At 45.7% G+C, this 20,793-nt stretch overlaps 1 protein-coding gene and 1 non-coding gene across 2 annotated transcripts in view; one reads left to right on the top strand and one right to left on the bottom strand.

Annotated features, from left to right (window-relative positions):
* Nucleotides 1-19,282, bottom strand: part of Mcph1 (microcephalin 1) — a 197,190-nt gene extending 177,908 nt beyond the window's left edge. The window contains exons 1-3 of the mRNA XM_028766340.1: nt 19,230-19,282; nt 17,682-17,773; nt 12,123-12,241 (exon numbers count right to left, since the gene is read on the bottom strand). Of these exons, the coding sequence (XP_028622173.1) occupies nt 12,123-12,241; nt 17,682-17,773; nt 19,230-19,269 (251 nt within the window). The 5' untranslated portion in view covers nt 19,270-19,282. The remainder of the gene's footprint in view (nt 1-12,122; nt 12,242-17,681; nt 17,774-19,229) is intronic.
* On the top strand, nt 4,984-5,117 carry LOC114620316. The gene has a single exon (XR_003711303.1). It is a non-coding gene; the product is annotated as a small nucleolar RNA SNORA17 (small nucleolar RNA).
* Nucleotides 19,283-20,793: the final 1,511 nt, after the last annotated feature.

Below are 20,793 nucleotides of genomic sequence, written 5' to 3'. Positions count from 1 at the left end.
CAGGGATCCTGGACTGCAGCAACAGGGAGGAGCAGGCCGAGCACTCTTACTATCAGCACACGGACACTGCTCCCTGCTCTTGACCGTGAACGGAACAAAACCAATTCTCCTATCTTCCTGCTGCAGCGATGTGACTGTCATGATGCACGATAACCTGGAATTGAGAGTCCAATAAACATTTTCCTAAGTTGCGCACGTGTGTGTGTGTGTGTGTGTGTGTGTGCACACGCATTTGTGTGCACTCGTGCCTGCTTGTGCACATATATTCATACACTCAAGCAGTATTTGATCAGAAAAAGGAAGCAAATAAAAGGGATGACATAAGAGACTTTACTAAGTACAAAAGTACTTAGTATACAAAAGTACTCAGAACTGGAAAAGTATAAAGGTGGAAAGTGGATACACAGCCACCGAGGCTTCAGACATGGGGTGACAGCTCAAGGGCACAGGCTTCAATTCAAGGTACAAAATACTTTAAAATTGTGGAGATGGCTGTACAACTCTTTGAGTATGTTTAAAAGCAGTAAATTGTATAGTTTAACTGAGAAAGTTGTATGGTATGTAAATTAGCACTTATGAGAGGTTGCTATGTATCCAGTCTTAATTGCTAAATTCAGATGATGGACAAATCCCAAGTGCGGGTGAAGGCACGGAACAAAAGAACACTTACACTGCTAGAGGAACATAAAACCATGCGGCCACCTTGTTTGGGTGATAAACCACGAGAAATGAAAACACAGAAAGGCACAAACACAAATCTCCATAACAACTTCATTCATAGTAACCAAAAATGGAAAACTGTTCACATGTCACCACTGGCAAATGCACTGTGGTATGTACATGCAATGGATACTCCTTGGCTAGACAAACGAAAGGAAACTATTGCTGCATGAAACATGGAGAAATCTCTAAACTATCAATCATCTATCTGCCTAAAATCCTACAGCAGGGAAACAAACTTCTGCCGACAGAATCCAGATCCCAGGCTGCTCCAAGGCCGAAGGATGGGGAGAAGGAAGCTAACTGCAAAGGGGCAGGTGGTACTCGGGCAGATAAAACCCGTCTTTTGACTTTGGTGGCTATGAGATAACACGCCAATCAAAGGGGACGTTTAGAGACGGTGTTTGGCATCATGCCCCAGGTTGTTTAAAACTAGCTATAAGGCCCAAGCTGGCCTTGAACTCTCAGTGATCCTCCTGTCTCAGTCTCCCAGATGCTAGTATTACAAACATGAGCCATCATACTTTGTTTAAGCCATATGTTTACAAAGCTGCTTTTAAGAAAGATCCATTATTTAAGCCTACAGAAGCCCACAGCTTCGGAATGGTCCTACCAGGAGAGCTAGGTGCACTGACTCACGCTAATGACCCCAACAATGGAGAGGCAGAGGCACAGAGACTACTGAAGGCCAGCCTGAGCTACAGTTAGATGGTGAGAGGAGAGAAGACGGGAGATGAAAGGAAAGAAAACAAACAAGAAAGCCCAGTAAGAACGGCGAGGGAGAACAGGAGGCACATGTGTCTTATGTGCCTCTGTTCTAGACCACTTACAAGTCTAACAGAGTAGTTCTTACCAACTTGTTCTACTGAAGAGCAAAAGGAGGGGTTGGAACTCCTCTGAACAGGAGAGCGACTGAACCTGAGGGTCTGATGACCACATGTAGAATATCCCAGTCACCATAAGCACAAGGCTAGCTAGCACGGACCATCTGTGCCAGCTCTGATGTTTAAGCACTACCACTCTCCTTCTGGTTTACAAAAGTTGTTTAACTCACAGACTATCTACCCAAGTTCATAAAATTACTAATCATCTTTTGTAGCACATAGTTTGGGGAAAGCCTTGATTCATACTAGTTAGAGTTAGAGAAAACTCATTTTGTCCCACTTTTAGAACAAGCATTTCAACAATTCACTGATCAGAGTGGCAGGATGTAAAGGCTCAGATCTGGAATCCATTAGTACCCACATGAAGGGAAACATGATGCCAGCAACATAAATCTAGGCAAGGGTCTTGCATGTTCACACAGGGGATTAGGTACAAAGTTACTGATAAAACCTTACACCAAGCCAGGCATGGTTATACACATTTCTAATTTCAGCAGGTGGGAGGCAGAGGCAGGTGGATCTCTGTGAGTTCCAGGCCATAATGATCTATACAGTGAGTTCCAAGTGACCTCAGGCTACAAAGTGAGACCTTGTCTCAAAAGCAAACCCAGGGCTCGAGATCCGGATCGGTAGTTAAGGGCATGTACTATTTTTCCAGAGGACTGGAGTTCGACTCCCAGAACATATTGCAGGCAGGTCACAATCAGCTTCATGTCCACCTTCAAGAAGATCTGACGCTTCTAGCCTCCTTGGTAACTCCTGTCCACATACCCACATAGACATATAATCAACAATGATAAAACAAACCTCACCAATAACAGAAGGCCTCACATCTATCAGTACTCCATAGAAATGATTCACAGAACACGCTTCCTAGTAGAGTCCTACAGTTCTTCAGAAATTCATAACATTAGTGCCCCATCTAGTGGCCACGGAGAAAAATGTTTCAAGGCAGCCCTGACAACAGACTCGGCTCTAGCCACTTCGGAGCCCAGGGAGGTGCCACTTGGACCCGTCACTTCCCATGTCTTCAGCTGGGCCAGCCAAACTGTTGGCCTTCACCCTCTAAGCAGTCAGTGAGTCAGTCATCTAAGCAGCAGTGTATTCTTCTCCAACAGATGTATCCATTAGGTATTGAGGGGCTGAACAGGTAAGGACAGACACAATTCAGCTGGTTAGCACATGATCCCAACAGGAACCCCTCTAGACACATGGAAGGAGTGTTTGAGGGGTCTCTTAACAGAGAAAACACAGGCGTATCTGAACTGGGACCTGAGTTTTAGGCACTGAACTCTAGGTTGGACCCAAAAAGAGTCAGAACAAAACAGACTGGCTGCCCACCAGTCTTTATTCTTCCCCAGGCTGGCTGGCTCCAGAGTCTGAACTGTGGCAGGCAGGACACAGATTATATGCTCTCAGAATCCTGTTGGAGGAGACTGTGACTGAACTAGGCACTAAAAGAGTACATATAACTATACAAAGTCACCTGGGGAAAGGACATAGTGTTTGTTACTAAGTCACCTAAGTTTGCCAGCCCAGACTTTCCTCATCATGCCACATTAGATACCAAGTTGCTTTCTTACCTTCTATAAGCCTACCACCACCTACAGTCCAGCCCCCCCTTCAAACAGGATGATCAGCATCAATCAGAGTGTACATACACTAGGGGCACATGGAGAAGGGTAGCCACACAACGTGTTAGCATTCTGTCTAAACTCCAGCCCCAGTTACCTGGCAACAGCCAGGTAGGCCTGGCACACTATAAAAGGGGCTGCTTGACCCTCCTCTCTCTCTTGCTCTCTTGATCTCTGTCTCCTCGCCCCTTCCCCCTTCCCTTCCCCTCTCTCCACATGCTCAAGGCCAGCTTCTACTTCTCTTCTCTCTCTTTCTATCCCTCCCCCACCCCACCCGCCTCTACTACCCTCTTAACTCCCCTTCCCAAGACCTGAATAAACTATTCTATACTATACCGGAGTGTGGCTGGTCCCTCAGGGGTAAGATATGCCTCTGCATGGACCTGCTGAGACATCCCCTTCCCCTATACCTCACCATACACACCTCTGCAGAATATACTCTCTTTCTCTTTTTATAAACACGTCACAACCAGTCTTAAAGCAGTATACTTGCTGATCACTACTTTGGTCACCAACTGCTCTGGAGAGCTGAGTGGCCATTGCAGGTTTCTCATGGCACCATCACCTGCTTGCCAGTCACCTGACCCAAGGATTGCTCCTCCGCAGGCCTAGGTCCCGTCTCTGCAGCAGTCTTAAAGCTTCCTTTAATAGGCTGGCAAGAGCTAATATATGCATTTCAATGCTTTTTGTATTAGTCTTTTAAAATTTTAACTTTCTTCAGAAAACTCAAGAGAGGAGAGCCAGGCTGATCTTTAATTATTCTGCCCTCATTTATTTTCTCAGATATAAATTTTCTGTTCTCTAAAAGAAAGAACATTTTCATCAGAGACTTACAGTCTGAAGCCTTAAGTCCCCACACAATAGGAATCTGGTGACCCTAGATGCCACACACTGACAACTGCCAAAGAAAGACAGACGAGTGACCCTGAGCAGTTAGAGGAGAAGCCTTACCCTTTACTCATTGTTATTACTGTGTGTGCAGGGGAAGAGGGGAGGCTCTGTGGGTTTGCTCATTTCATGGTACACATATGGAAATCTGAGGACAACTTGTAGGGTCTGAGCTCTCCCACCATCACATGGTTCTGGTAATGAAATTCAGGTCATCAGGCTTGGTGTCAAGTATCTTTATAAGCTGAGCCATCTCAAAGGTCCACAATTTTCTTTATTTTTTATGCCACTTACTAAATCTATCAAAACATGAAAATACCTCTATGCATTTCTGTTATATCCACATATAGATTTTATATGTTAGCAATATGCATAGACCTTTAAATAATACTAGAGCAATCTTAACATATTTGTACAAAATGATGTCCCATTTTTTAAAAATAATTTTTTGAAAATTTATTTTTATTTCATGTATTTATGTGTATGAGTATATAGGTTCACCATGTATGTATAGTACCCACAGAGGTAAGAAGAGGCCACTGACCCCTGAAACTGGAGCTATGGATGGGAGCCTGGGTCCTCTGTAAAAACAACATGTGCTCTTAACACTGAGCCATGGCTCCAGCCCTTGTCCCACTGTTATTCAATAAATATAAAACAACACTTTATATGGCAGGGGCTATGGCTTAGTTGGTCGAATACTTACCTAGTATGTATAGAGCCCTCAACTGAACCCAGTACAACATAAAGTGGGGCTATGGTGCAAGTCTTTATTCCTGAACTTGGGAGGTTACAACCTGTGCCCCAAGCCACGTCTGGCCACTTGAACTCAATAAGCCTATTAAAAATGCCAATTTTTTACTTCTATAAACATTGCAGGTGTGGCTGCTGTGTTGCATGTATATCAGTAGGTGGTGGAGAGGAGAGGGGCTATGTCTATCCTCAGTGTTCTGACCTGTGAACATTACTTGAAAAAAGCAAGCCTGATAAGCACGGCAAGGGAATATAAATAAAAGATAAAAATATCTCTCTGGGTTCCCTGAGGGACAAGCCTGACTGCATAGGGGTTGATGTCAAAAGTATCCCCTCTCCAAGAAAAAGACATTGGGACGGGCATGGCCCTCATGCCTCACTGGACAACGACAGGGGGACCAGAGCCATTACAAGATCCCCTTCAATTACTGGAGGTCAGGCCTCTATCCCCGCCTTCGGAAGATCAGAATTGCCACAGCCCTTCTATACTTAGAGAAGGGAGGAGATGTCAGGGGCAGCCCTGCTTACACACTGAAGGTCTAAAATCAGCCATAGGCCTAAAATCAGCAATAGGCCTGTCATACATGTATACTAACACCATGTCTTGGGTCTCTGTGGAAAGACATTGAAACAGATGGCTATAAGCTATTGTAAACAGGCAGCTTTCATGGAAATTTACCAGCCTGAGGAGTCATAGACCTTGTAAATAGGTAGCCTTGGCAGACAATGCCAACTTAGATAAGGACAAGCGAGTCATAGGCAGAGTCATAGTGACCTGTCCCCTGAACCGTCACCCAGCTGATACCCTGTTCTGAAAGATATCTGTATTCCCCCTGAACACTCACGCTCCAGTGTCATCCCCTTCCCCACGTCCTGCCTTTCTGTGTTTATAACCTCGGTGTGAATGAATTACGATTTGAAAAAAATAAATAAATTATTAAAAAAAAAAGAAAAGAAAAATGATGGAGCAAAACACTATAATGAGAGATTGTGAAAATTTAAAAAATAAAAGTCACTAGTCAAAAAAAAAAGCAAGCCTGAGATGACTACAAATCAGTCTGGTGCCAGGGACTGTGGGCTCTAGGTGAGTCCAAGACTGAAGACCCTTGCAAAGATGACAGGCCTGGGTAAGGAACGAGTCTGAGATGACCACCAGTCCAGTGCCACACAGGCCTTGGCGAACAGACCAAGCCAGAGCTGAACCCTGTCCAGCACCATAACGCATGAGCAGGGCTTAACACTCCTGAGACCACTCCTGAGATGATTGCAGACACTCAGAGACCCTGGCCACCACTAAGTGGAGCAAGTAAGTGGTGGAGAGATGGAAGAGAAAGAGAAACAGAGGGATGTGGGCACAATGAAGTGGCAGAGCTGGAGACTGGGGGTAGTGAGGAACAGCCTGACGTGAGGAGCCAGTGAGACCACCTGAGACCATGGTGGGTTCCTGGTCTGTGCTGCCTTCGAAGGCCACATCTGGGTCCTTGGCTCAGTAGCAGGGTCTGTTACCACCAAAGGCCAGGTGGACATCCAGTCCTGGACACTCTGGAATATATTATGTCCCAGGGATGTGCAGAACGGGCCTCTCATTTTGTAGGAGTAGCAGGTGAGCTGGCCCTGCCATTGTCTTCCATGTGGTGGCACGGATGAGGGAGGAAATACCCTCCTTCCCACTGTGCCCCTCAACACCTGAGACAGGTGGGAGACCTGGCCAGGTTCATATGAGCAGGAGAGCTATTCTAACCCCTCATTAGCTGCAGCACTCAGGAGAGTGGGCCCTGCACCTTTCCTGGGCAGTACAGTAGAGCTGACCCTGATGTGTGTGTGGGTTGGGGGGGGAGGGGATGTGAACTGGCCCCAAGGGCATAAATGTGGAAGACCTGGCCCTGTCACTTTTCTGCAGTGTGGTGACACGGGCAAGGAAGAGATGCCCCTAGTCAAATACGGCAGGCAAGAGAGCTGAGCCCAAGAGTTGGCCCTGCCCCTCACTCATGCAGCACACGGGAGAAGGCCCTGCCCCTCACCTAGGCAGCACAGCCCTGGATGCAGGAGCTGTGGGTGAGCCAGCCCCAAGGACATTGTCTGCTATGTGGTTACATCAGTGAGAGAGTTCCCCTCCTGTCCTTTCGGCCCTCGCCTTGGTGGTGAGCTGGAGAGCTGGAAAGCTGGTCAACAGGGTCAGTGAGAGCAGGAGCCCTGCACCTCACTTGGGCAATACAGAAGACTTGGCCCTGGATGTGGGGGTTGCAGGTGAGCCTGCCCCAAGGGCACGAGTGTGAGTGTGGGAGAGCCAGCCCTGCCTCTTGTCTGCTGGGCAGTGGTGTGGAAAAGGAAGAATCGCGCTCCTCCCCTTCCTTGGCCCTTGTCATCTACGCAGGAGGGAGAGCCAGCCCTGGGGTCATGAGAATGGAGAATTGGCCTTGTCTCTCGCTGGCTACAACACTCGGGATATTGGAGCCTGCTCCTTACCAGGGCAGTGAGGTAGAGCTGGCCCTGGTATTGTGGGAGTTGCTGGTAATGCTGGTAAGCCAGCCTGGAGGGCATGAGAATGGGAGAGCTGGCGGGCTGATCAGCTCAGACACCTCTCAGGCCCAGACCTAGGGCTGTGAACTGACTCACTCCAACATCTATCTCATCAGTGAGTACATGAAGGGACTGGTTCTATTGACTCCAAACTACAGATCTTTATGAGGCAGGACAACAGGGTATCTGAGGGGAGTTTCAGTGAGGTTCCAGTACTGATAGAATAGCAAAAGCCAGAGACCTCATACCAGACTAAGTCCTTGCAATGAATATTTGAAAGCAAAGAAGTACAAACAATAGACTGTACTGTGGGACACACTGTCACACTACAGCTTCCACAATGAGATTTGGTTTTTCTCTGTTGGGGGAAGTGGCAATGGTGGAGGGTGGGCATGAGAGTAGAGGGAGATGACTGACACTGGGGTACATAATTCATAAAGAACCAATACACAAACAAAAGGGAGACAAATTAACAGTGGGAAATATACCCACACACCCATCCCTTCTGCATACAAATAAGTAAACAGTAATAAAAATTTTAAAAATTTAAAAGAAAGGTAAGGGTAATTGAGAGTCTGGATATAAGCCCATAATGTTAGCCAGTTTCCAACAATGGCTCCAAAACCATCAATCTCTTCAAATAGTGGTGTTGGGCCAACAACCTTACAATATGCAAAAAAAGCAAAGGTAGAAACCTCCCTTATCATACACAAGGATTCACTCAGAATAGACAGTTACATACACCATATAAATCAACAAGACCCTTAAAAGGAAGCAGAGATATATCTTTTGCTCTGGATTAGGCAATGGTTTTTCAAAGGTGACATTTAAAGTGGAAGAAACAAAAAAAAAAAAAAGTTTCTATATCAAAGAAACAGAACTAAAAAAGTGATGAGAAAATGCATAGAGAGAAAAACAAGATTTTCGATAACATGTATAAAACTCTTATCACCAGAACACATGAAGAATTTCACATGTGGGCTGCAGTATAGCCCTGTGGTTAGAGTGCTTGCCTGTCCTGTGTAAGGTAGACTGAGGGCTGCTAGGGGCAGGAGGCAGCGGGGAGTGAGGTGTGATTCCTAAGAGATAATGAAACCATTCATCATTCCATTGAAAAATTATTTAAGCAGTTAATAATAAATAATAAAATATTTATATTTATGATATAACTATATATAATAGATGAATATAAAAATTTAATAAAAATTATTTAAGAAAAATACTGGAGGAAATCTGGATCTTCAAAAATGAATGATATCAATAAGAATAGCATCTGTGTCTATGTATGTGAATACGAGATACTTTCTTACTATATTTAACATACAGGCAACTGTTCGATGAAAAAAATGATACAGTATGTTGTGAAAGTTTGGGTACACATAGGTGTAATACATACAAAGCCAACGTAAAGGTGGGGAGAATCATTAGACACATGCAATGACTACCATTCAGTATTTTAGAGTTGAACAGCCTTATTTTGAAAATCTGAAGCCTGAAATTCCTTTCTTTTCTTTTTTTCACTTTGAGATAGGGTTAATAAAGCAATATATAAATGCCCTAATACACAGGGTCTTATGCATTCCAGGCTGGCTTTATACTTCCTATGCAGCCAAGGATGAACTTAACCTACTGGTCCTCCCGTAGGTGTGCGTACACACTTGGTTTATGTACTAGTCTACTCAGGGCTTCATGTAAACACTCCACAACCAAGCTACATTTCCCAGCCCCTAAAACTGGACTTTTGACCATTTCAGATTTTCACATTTAAGATGTTCATCCAATAAATTGATGCAAATATCTCCAAATCTGAAAACACTTCTAGTTGCTAACATTTTCAATATGGGGTAATCATGCGTGTGTGAAGTTAGTTCACAGCACTAAAACTTCCACTTCCAGTCCCTCAGTAACGCCAGAGAGAACCCCTCTTTATATCCTATTTAAAATTTTTTTATTTTTTGTTGTTTGTTCTTGGACAAGGTCCTACTCTGTAGCCTATGTTAGCCCAGAAGTCACAGCAATTATCCTGCCTTAGCCTCCCAAGGACTGGGATTACTCGAGTCACTCTTTGGTTTGTAGTCAACAACTGGGACACACCTGTTTCCCCTATCCTGGCTCCTTAAACTAACCACCCAAGGTGGGAGAAGCTTGAGCTGTCAACTTCTTTTTGGGACAGAGAAGTTGTGTGAGGGCTCTGGTATAGGACATTTCCTGAATCGTACAACACAAAGAAGTCACCCTGTTAGCTTAGAAAACTAAGAGAAATCAAAATGAAAACAGTAAAAACTATAGTAAGGCTGGACTTGGTGTGAAGAAAGCATTGGAGTGCTAGTTCCTGGACAACCTGGCAGGAGTGTAGCAGCCCTGGGCAGGAGGCTGACCAAGGGAGGCTGGGGAGAGGAGGCAGTATCAGTGGTAGACTTTCTGAGGCCTTCTGCTATAAAAATAAATGTGGCCTAGAACAGACGTGCCTGTTATTATTTGAGATCTAGCTGGCCTTTGTCCCACTTCCTGCCACATAGCTTTCACCCCTAAAATTCCTAAATAGTAATCCTTTATCACGGTCTGTTTTGATGAGCTTCTGCCAGTGACTGGCTTATTAATTCAGCTAGCCCAGAAGGGTCAACTGAGAATTTGAGGCTAAAACTTCTACCCTACTCACACACCCCTAAAACCGTAAGCAGCGAAGATTCAACCCCACACAAGCCAGCAAGGCCAGCTGATGACCTTCCACATCTTATAAAATACAGAGAAGCAGTGCTCCTGCAGAGGGTATGGGGGCTTCAGGCCTAACACCCTTTGTACAGCTCTTCTACTTAGTTGTTCCTGACAGGCACCCCTTGTAACAGACCAGAGGAGTGAGGACAGCAACCTAACACACCGGGGAGATGAGGAGTCCTAACAGGCCAGGAAAGGTGAAGAGAGCTCTTCCTTGAATACTGTGAGCTACTCAAAAACCATCAACTCAAGCAGGGAGTAATAGAAGCCCAGCTTATAGCTGATGGAGCAGAAGTGCCAGAGGCCTGGACTTATGACTGCCATCTCAAGTCAAGGCAGACCTGAAGGACTGAGCTCCTACCTTGTGGAATCTGACCCAAGCCCAGGGAGTGTCATAACTGAGCCATCCTGTGGGTCCTAAGTGAGCAAGAGACTTTCCCAGTGAGGACAGGACCACACACATCTGAAGTCAGAAATATTATGAATATTGACAGTTCATCTGTGCTTTCCGAAATATAAATTCTTCATTCTTCAGTGCCCTACCCCAATTCCTTCTTAGCCTGACTTCCAGACCCATGAGCAGTCGACATCTTTATTTCTCCTCCATCTGTTTACCAAGACTCACTGCTAGTATGTAGCTTTAACTGACCCCAGGACAGATGGCTCCCATACTGTAACTGCCAATATCCCTCTGAAGCTGTCTATCCACTCACCTGCCTGTCCCCTCCACTGAGCACTGTATGGGAAATACCTGAAATTGGATTTGGCACATCTCAGTAGACAGTCCTGGCTCTGATGTGTATCATTCCAGCTACCACCCCAGGTCTCTAAAGCCCTCCCCATCTCAGCCAATGGCCAAACCATCTCTCTGGTTCTGGGTTCAGTTCTCAGTCTAGGTCAGACAATGAACAACAGCCTTCCTCAGCAAACCCAGGTATACGGAAAATTATACATATACATACACACATGACTTTTTTAAGTCCTGAACTAGTCAGTCATCACTACATTGCTACCATCCTGATCTGGTCTGAACATTCAACAGCTCTCCGCCACCGTCGCCTTCCACCCTAACCTCAGTTGCCAGCACAATTCTGTTGTGGTAAATATTAATATCGGTTAAGGGTTTCTAGTCTGCCTCTGATCATTTAGTTCCCAGATAAAAGACACAAAACGTTTATATTTATAATAAGCTTTAACAGGATTAGAGCTGGGCAGAGACTACCCTCTAAGCTCTTAGTATCTACTTGCCTATCAGTAATCCCAAGTCATACCTTGCCATGCTCTGTCTGGGTTGCTCTGACTCCGACTGGCAAGCCCTAGCCCTCATGGACAGTTCTCACTCCATGGTGTCTTCCTCTCTTTTCTCTCCATTCCTCAGACATCCTCTGCTCCTCAAGCATCCTCCTCATGGTCCTGCCTCAGACCTCAAGTCTGAGACTGAAGCCCCACCTACCTCTCTTCTGCCCAGCTATGGGCTGTAAGCATCTTTATTCAACCAGTAGCTTTAAATTAAGGAACAAAAGCTGGTAAACCTGAGGATTCACTCACTGTAGACCTGGACCATCAGCACAGAGTTTAGCATTACAATATACAGCAACAGACCCCACCTCAACACAAGTCCACTTCACCCCAACAGTCTCCACACTGTGTTCCCTGACCTACCGACCTTAACTCCCACCTAAGTTTCCCTTTGATGGATGGATTGTGTCTTCAAAATCTACAAATCTATATTCCTAACTACCCAAACCCCAAAGTGACTGCATTTGGAGACAGGATATTAAAGAACTGACATGACCTTTTCAGTGGAAATGGGGACAAAGACACAGAGGGAATGTCATGAGAACATAGGAAGAAGATGGTCACCTTCAGGCCAACATGTCTCAAAACAAACAACCCTCAGACACCCGAGACATTCAACTTCCATGGCTGTGAGAAAATAAGTTCCTGCACAGCAAGTCTATGGCACAACAGGCGCTAACCATACATAGTGCTGTCTCCATGTACTTACTTTTCAACCCATAGGACAGAAACCAGCTTCGCCCCGGTCTTATGGGCTTTGTCCCAGGTGCTCTGATATCCATCTTTGAAGATCACATGGGTCACTTGCTTGTTCAAAGTTTTTGAAACCTGTGGACAAAAAAAAAAAAAAAAAAACACCTCATTGCTATTTACCCATAATTTCTTAAATAAAGTGATTAACCCAAAAATGTCCCTGTCCAAAGAAAAGTCAGGGACAAAAAATGGAGCAGAGACTGAATGACGGGTCATCCGAGTATCATTCCATGTAGGGATCCATCCTGTCTGCTGACACCAAACTCGGACACTGCTGCTGTTGCCAAGAAGTGCTTGCTGACAGGAACCTGGTGTGGTTGCTCCCTGGGAGGTTCTGCCAGCATGTGACCAATGCAGATGTGATGCTCACAGCCAACCATTAGATTGAGCTCAGGGCCCCAGTAGGGGCCTGGTGGAAGGACTGGAGGAGCTGAGGAGGATTGCAACCGCATAGGAAAAATAATGTCAGCTAGCCGGACCACCCAGTGTTCCCAGGGACTAGACCACCAACCAAGGAGTGTACATGGAGGGACGCATGGCTCCAGATACATATGTAGCAGAAGATGGCCTTGTCTGACATCAATCAGAGGGGAGGCCCTTGGTCCTGTGGAGGTTTGATGCTCCAGCACAGGGGAATGCTGGAGTGGTGGGGCAGGAGTGGGTGGGTGTGTGAGCACCCTCACAGAGGCAAAGGGGAGTGGGGAGAGGGCAGATGAGATAAGGGGGTTGTGGAGGGGTAACCAGGAAGGGGGATATCATTTGAGATGTAAATGACAAGAATGATTATTAGAAGAAGATGAGGAGAAGGAAGAAGAGGAGGAAGAGAAGGAGGAGGAAGAGGGGGAAGAGGAGGAGGAGGAGGCAGAGGAGAAGGAAGAAGAGGAAGAGGAAGAAGAAGATGACCATTCAAAATCTGTCAAAATGAAATGATCAAAAATCCCTTACCCCAGAATTTTACTTCCTGGAATACACCAGAAAATTACTATGGTGAATGTGGAAAGATGCTTGAAAATCAACACGCCCACTTTTGCATAGTGTGGTGGTACACAACTTTAATCCCAGCATCCAGTCTTCAGGAAGCAGGAGCAGGAGGAGCTCTATGAGTTTGAGGCCAGCCTGGTCTACATGGAGAGTTCCAGGACAGCCTCCCTACCTCTCCCTACCAAAATACATCCGCTGCAGTTAGAGTGAGGATCAGCATCCATGTAACCCTTGCCACATAAAGCTTCCGCTCCAGTCACCTCTGTCCCCCACGATAACGCTTCCATGCATAGAACAGAGTCGGAATCCTTTGGGTACAAAGGGAAAAGGAGAGAGCAAACCAGGAGAAGGCCCCTGAGGATAATGGGCAGGAAAAGAAGAATGGACAGGAGGAGCTACCACCTAATAATGCTCAGAACCATAAAAACCAGGTATGATTGTAAATAACTATAATCCTAGTGTTTTGATGGTAACAAGACCATATATTTAAGGCTATCTTCTTGTACAATTAGTTCTAGACCAGCTTGAGTACATGAGATCCTGTCTCAATAGGTAAATAAATAAATATCCCTCTACATTAGAGAGATACAATTTAATTCAGAGGAAAGAAACACAAAAGAAATACATATTTAATTAAAGTTAAAAACAGTATTTTGAGATGACTAGATATTTATGTGATGTAGTGGTTTGAATAGGTTTGGCCCTCGTAGACTCCTGTAATTTGAATGCTTGAGCCATAGGGAATGGTACTGTTAGGACATGTGGCCATGTTGGAGAAGGTGTAGCCTTGTTAGAGGAAGTGTGTCACTGTGGGAGCAAGGCTTTGAGGTCTCAGATATATGCTCATGTTTGGCCAGTGTGATCCAGACACTCCTCCTAGCTGCCGACGGATCAAGATGTAGAACGCTTGGCTCCGCCAGCACCAAGTCTGCCTGTACGATGCTTCCCACCATATTGATAATGGACTAAATCTCTGAAACTGAATGCCAGCCCCAATTAAATGCTTGTCTTTATAACAGTTGCTTTAGTTATGGTATCTCTTCACAATAATGAAACCCTAACTAGGACATGTGATAAGATCAGATATTTCAAAAGGGTCAAAACCTAAAGGGTTACTACAAATTTAAAAATCTTAAAAAAAAAAAATCCACAGAAATAATAGGTAGCCAGGGAGAGAAAAGAAAATCTCCCCAACAATAGAGCACACAGAAAATTGTTAACAGGGAAAGACAGGACCATAAAAGGCAGAGATCATAATCCTGGAGCCAAATTATGGAGTTAAAACATATACAAATCAGGGAGATGAGGCAGAAATTATAAAAGAAATGATCAAGGAAAACTTTCTAATCTCAGAGACATGCATTCTGCCTCAAAAGAACCCTCCAGGAGCACAGCTCAAGTGTGAACAGTGAGTGCTACACCAATCACATGCCCTAGTCCGGGTTACAGTCACTTCGATGAAACAAAAGCCACTTGGGGTGGAAAGGGTTTATTTGTCTCATGCTTCCTTGTCACTGAAGGAAGAAGTCAGGACAGTAACACAACAGCAGGAACCTGACACAGGAGCTGATGTAGAGGACATGGAGGGGTGCTGCTTAAGGCTTGCTCCCTGTTGTTTGCTCAGCCTGCTTTCTTCACGAATCTAGGACCAGCAGCCCGGGTCAGCACCACCCACAATGGATGGAGCCAGCCCCTGTCAATCACTAATTAAGAAAAACGCTCTATGGGCTTACTAAAACCCATCTTACAGAAGCTCCCTCTTCTGATGACTGTGGCGTGTCAAGCTGACATAAAACTAGCCAGCACATATGCCACCATAGAATATCAGGAACAAATGTTGAAAGGGTGAAAATGAGGAAAAGCTGGAGACAAGACAAACTTCAGGCAAGGAGAAATACCTAGATCAGACACTGCCAAAGCAATCTGCCGTCAGAAAATAATTTAGCAGCTGGGCCATGATGGCACAAGTCTGTAACCATAGCGCTCCAGACACTGAGGTACGAGGATCATCACAATGAGGTTGAGGACAGTTACAGAGTGAGACTTTTGTGTCAAAAAGGTAATGAAGACATTCCTTCAAGGAGAGTACATGGTAACATTTTACAATCAGCTAAAATATTAATCAAGTACTTTCACAAAGCCATGTCAAAAATATGCTTTGGGGGACTGTGGAGCTGGTTCAGTCAGTGAAGTGAGGTTTTGTAAGCATTAACATCCTCAATTTGGTATTCCAAACCTGTATAAAAAGTCAGGAATGGTAGTGTGTGCTTATAATCCCAGCACTGGGGAGGCGTGAATCTACGGTCTCAAGCGTACTAGGCAGATGTGCTATTACTGAATTTTATACCTATGTCTCTAACCTTGTATTTTTTTTTTTAAATTGTGATATAGGATCAAGATAAATTACCCTTCAATTTGGTAATCTGCCTCATTCTCCCAAGTAGCTGGAACGCTGTCCTGTATTGCTGGGCCAGGCTCAGTGTGTGCAGGTAGGGTTTTCCACTATCTGGAGGTCCAGGCATCTATTGGGGATCTTGGGCTTTATCCTCCCTGGAAAGTACGGTATACTAGAAATATGAAGACAATTAAAAACAAAGCATCTGGGGTCTGGTGATGTCTCAGTAGGTAAAGGAAAGCACTTGCACCATCAAGCCCAATGAGCAAGTGTATCCCCAGGCCCAGCATGGCAAGAGACGGCCTCTGGCTGTCTTCTGACCTCCACATACATGCCATGGTGCTCTGGCTCTCCACCCAAGTATTTTAAATTGCCTTTCAAAAACAGAAGAGACCAGGAACTTGGTTTAGTGACAGCGTACTTACCTACCTGTGTCAGGCCAAGAATTATATTTCAGTAGGAAAGGGCAAATGGCAACTGGCCTCTCAGGTTTCATTACAGGTTTCGAAGCCCCATAGAGCAGAGGTTTCAGACATGCACAGGTGTAACTTTTGTAAACTGTTTCTCGAGACACCAGAAAGAGCCTAGCTGAGGACCTGGGGACATGCTCCCCGAGGCTTTCATCAACGTTACCAGACAGGAAGCAGCAGCTTGAAATGTCTTTCAGGAAGGGTGTAGGATGCATACTACAAGCCTTAAAGGAGGATGTGATAAATCCCACACTTTGGACTGAGCTGCCATGAACTGCATCTAGACAGAGGCATGAAATATACACTGGCCCTCCTAAAACGGATTTCCACTTGGTGTGCCACATGCCTGTGGAACAAGACATGTTGTGTCCCTTCAGTAAAAAGTAGGGTGACCTTCTACACAGAAAGTGCCTGGTTTACAGCAGTTTTACCTGGGATTGTTTAATTCAAGGTGGTAGGGAAGTGCTATCCAGTTAGTATATAGAAACGGCACTTTGTTCTGGCTGGCTCCTAACTGTAGGACACACATCATGTCTCATGATGCAAAGAACAGCAGCAATTCTCAGTCAGGCCCAAGAGCCTCTCCCCACCCCCACCCCAGAGCTGTTAAGCTACGATCCTGTGAGTATTAAATACCATTTCAATTTACAGGATTTTTTTTTCTGGTTTTACAATGAGTATATGGGTTCTGACTCTACTGTAGGTGGCAGGGCATCTGTGCAGATTCCTCTGCTCTCAGGTTTTGACCCGACTTCATGGGGTTGGGGGGTGCGGTTAAATACGGCCAGTGCTGCTCTAATACCACCTTACTGCACCCTACTCCTCACCCTGACATGAGGAGTTATCCAGTCACTCATTCATCCACTCAGCCTGTCAGGGAGCGTCTCACGAATGCTGAAGCAAGCAAACACACTCTATTCAAGCAAAGCTTCCCATCAGAGCAGTCTGTGTTCACTGTCTCCACTTCTTCCTAAGCCAGGAATTTCAGACTCACCCTGAACCCCTTGACCTCAGTAAAGGGAAAGTGAACTAAGGCCTCATAGTTGTCATCTTACCTTGCCTTAAGGCTCTGTTGTTCGGAATGCCCATCTTTTAAATTCTTCCATACTTGCTTTCTATATGCTCTTGACAATTTTTTTCCCTTTCTTGTTCCCGAGTTGGTGGTCAGGCCATCACTGATCCTTAAACACTCAAAAAAGCCTCCTCTCCCTCCTCCTCTTCTTCTTCCTCCTCCTCCTTCAGCACTCCTCAGGCTAGCCAGGATCTGAATTAGGTACTAACCTCTTCTGACCCCCACATCACAGTCTATAGCTCTGACTGCCTCAAGCTCCAGACATGAGTAATCAAATGCCTATGAGATGTTTCCAATACGCCTAAGGTCACAACCTTCTCTTGGAATCCTGCTCATTCTCCTGCATCTTTACTCTCTTGACTCCAAGTACCAGGGCTCATTGAACCAACACCAGACTCATGTTTCCTACTAGACTTCTCCTCACACAATGCTTCCAAGACCGTCTCCTTTGTAAGCACTACTGTCCACCTTGTATTTGGTTGGTTTGTTCTGTCTCCTACCGCTCACCCACCGCTAAGTAATCTGTGCTCTAAGGAACAGCTCCCGTAACAAGAAAACACCAAGAGGCTATCAGTCATTTTGATATTAATTTCTTACCGTTGCCCCCATGTCCTCAAGTTGCTTTGTAAACGTCTTGGAGTAATTCTCTGTCCCTTTGGAAGACCATACTTCAACATAGGCCACAATATCTGAAAATAAGCGAGATGTTAGCAGGAAACACACACTGGTAACTGCACACCCCCCTCCGGCAACAGATTTTTGTCTTGTTCTGTTTAAGATGGGGGGAAAAAAAAAGGGAAAATTCCCCATTACGAATCTATTCAAAACATTATCACTGCTGTTTTGGTAGTGCTTTACATCTTCTTCATCCAGGCTTAAGTATCCTGGATTATGCTTTCTGGAAAGAAGCAGTAATGATTCCAGGCTTTCCGGCCCAGACTTATCTTCCAGTAACACAATTTTATGGCCATAGCATACACAGTAGTGTAACAAGCTAATATAGTTTGGTTCTAATAAATTATTTCTATGAAGTTGGGCATCTTAGCACATAGGGATTATAAAGCGGATGCAAGAGCATCAAGAGTTCTAGGCCAAAGCCTGTGGGGGTGGGGGTGCTGGATTTGGTAGTCATGTATGCCTTTAGTCCCAGCGTTTGGAAGGCAGAGGCAGGCAGATCTCTGAAGCCAGTCTGGTCTACTGACTGAGACAGAGTTTCCAGGCCCAGGAAAGCTAGGGCCATGCAGAAAAACTTCATTACACAAGCAACCCCTGCCCCCAGGCCCCCAAACCAAACCAACCAAACAAAAAAAGGAGTGTTAAGCCAGCCTCATCGGCATGGCAAGTTGGAGGCCAGCTTGTCTTTACAATAAATAAACAAATGAATGAATATTTACATATATTTATTTTTATTTATATACATTTATGTTATATAAATGTATTTATATATTTATAAATAAATTTATTTATATATTTACTTACACATAAATATATTTATAAACACCTATATATTTATTTACATATACATATATTCATACATTTACTTATATACATATGTTTATATATTTATGTACATATACACATATATACACACACACACACAAATATATATTTACAGTCCCCTCACCCAGGGTCCCATGTTCTGGGTACATGTTGTTGGCACGAAAGGAATAGGGGAGCTCCACAAGTGTCAGTTCTACCCAGGTGGGACCCTTAAGAGGCCATCACATTATTACCAAATCATTGCTTTTCCTGATCCCACAAATGCCCAGGCCATAGAGGCCAGAGGCTCTCACAAAGCTAAGATAGGACCTGATCCTTCTGCCAGCTCTCCAGGGCTCAGCACGCATGGGGGTGAGGTGGGGGGGACTGGGGAACACATCGGTGGCACGGCACGCATTCGGGAGGCCGTTAGGGTCACATGGTGAATGTGTGTAGGGTGTCCACACAGGTGGTCGGGATCCTGAGTGAGGGGACTCCGGGTGTGAGGATACCCTGAGTCTGAGGGGACCTAGGATGTGAGAGGACCTGGGGTGTAAGGAGACCTGAGATCTGATTGGACCTGGGATGTGAGAAAGGAAAGACAACCCGGCACTGCACTCGGACACTAGACCACAGCCCCGCTCCCAACTGGGCGTGTCTCCTCACCTTTCAGAAAGGCGCCCCCAGCGCCTCCCGAGGCCTCCATGACCCGACCAGCCGCCGCCGGACCGAGCGTGCGCGGGCAGGAAGGCAGCGCGGTGCGCCTGCGCAGGCCGTGCGGCGGGGTTCGGCGCGTCAGGCTTAGGGGTGTGTGCAAGGGCTCCGGTCTCCCTTCCCTCTCCGAGAGCTCCGGGCTCTGTGACACACTACGGCGAAGGCCTTGATCCCTCACGGGCGGCCCCGAAGCGATCCCGGAGCCCTGGCTGGAGTCAGCCGGCCGCACCGCGGCTTCAGGGCGCTGGTCAGTGCCGCTTGTCCGGGAAGAGCCCACGTCCTCGTCACGCAGCGCCCGGTGATCCGGGAGGGGGACCCACCCGTGGGCCCTGCCCCAGCCCCACACCCTGGAGCGCGAGCCCGGCTACTGAAGCCTCAGCGTGCGCTCGGGTCTTCAAACCTCCCGGCGAGTCTGCGAAGGGGTGGAGCTCAGAGATAAGCCCGCCTCCGCGCGCAAGGGCTGCTGGGAGTGGGAGGCTCGAGACACCCTCGGGGGCACACCCGCCGGGGAGAGCCTGCTCTTCTGCGGATAACGGTCTCCTTTTCGTCACTTTAAGCACCGGGCGTTAAAACAAACAAACAAACAAACAAAAAACCCATCTTGTTTGGATAGACCGGTTGTTTTTGTTTTTATATTTATTTGTTACACGTATGAGTACTTTGCCTGCATGTGTGTATTTGCGCACGTGCGTGCCTGGTGCCCGTGGAGGTCATAAGAGGGTGTCAGATGCCCTAGGGCAGCAATTACACAAGGTTACGTGCCACTATACGGGTGCTGGGGACCAAATCCGGGTCCTCTGCTAGAGCAAATGTCCATAACCACTGAGCCATCATCTCTATACCCCCTGGTTGGTTTTTAGAGAGATGGTCTTGTTTTCTAGCTCAACAACTCAGCCGTTCTCCCGACTCAGCCTTTCCCGAGTGCTGGGATTACAGGCTGTGCCACCGCATCCAGCCCTGCATCATTTATTAAAAGGTGAGCCAAATGTATATAATGTTCCTTTACCCATAGTTCAATCTCCCCTTGTTTCATTATGAAGACCATAATCCTTCCACAGGCTTAATAAAAACACAGCACTGAAAATCAGACACTCATAATCTAGAATTTAGGAGTATGCTTTGGAATTAGAGTGGACTTTTTGAAGGTTTTGTTGATCCCTTCCCTACTTTGCTAGTCTTCGAAGGGAATTCGTCTTTATTGTCTCAAGTTTTGCTTCTGTCAGAAGGCATTATATACCTTGGGGTCAAGGATTGGGAATAGGAAGCCACCCTTGACTACACAGAGTGTGTGTATATACATATACATATATATATATATATATATATATATATATATGATATAATAAATATATATTTTTAAAGGCCAAAATTCCAAGTAATTAGCTGTTATTGGAAATTAATGAATTGAAGCAGCCTTCACTAAACCAACAGTGTAGGAGCTTTCACTAGGCAGTGCAAAGAGAAACTCAGTTAAATGGCCCCTTGTGGCGCCTATTAGCATACCAAAGTGTCTGCT

This window comes from Grammomys surdaster, unplaced genomic scaffold (assembly GCF_004785775.1).
Source record: "Grammomys surdaster isolate TR1022 unplaced genomic scaffold, NIH_TR_1.0 167, whole genome shotgun sequence".
NCBI lineage: Eukaryota > Metazoa > Chordata > Mammalia > Rodentia > Muridae > Grammomys > Grammomys surdaster.
The sequence above is the reverse complement of the archived record's forward strand: the minus strand, read 5'-3'. Positions and strand labels throughout refer to the sequence as shown.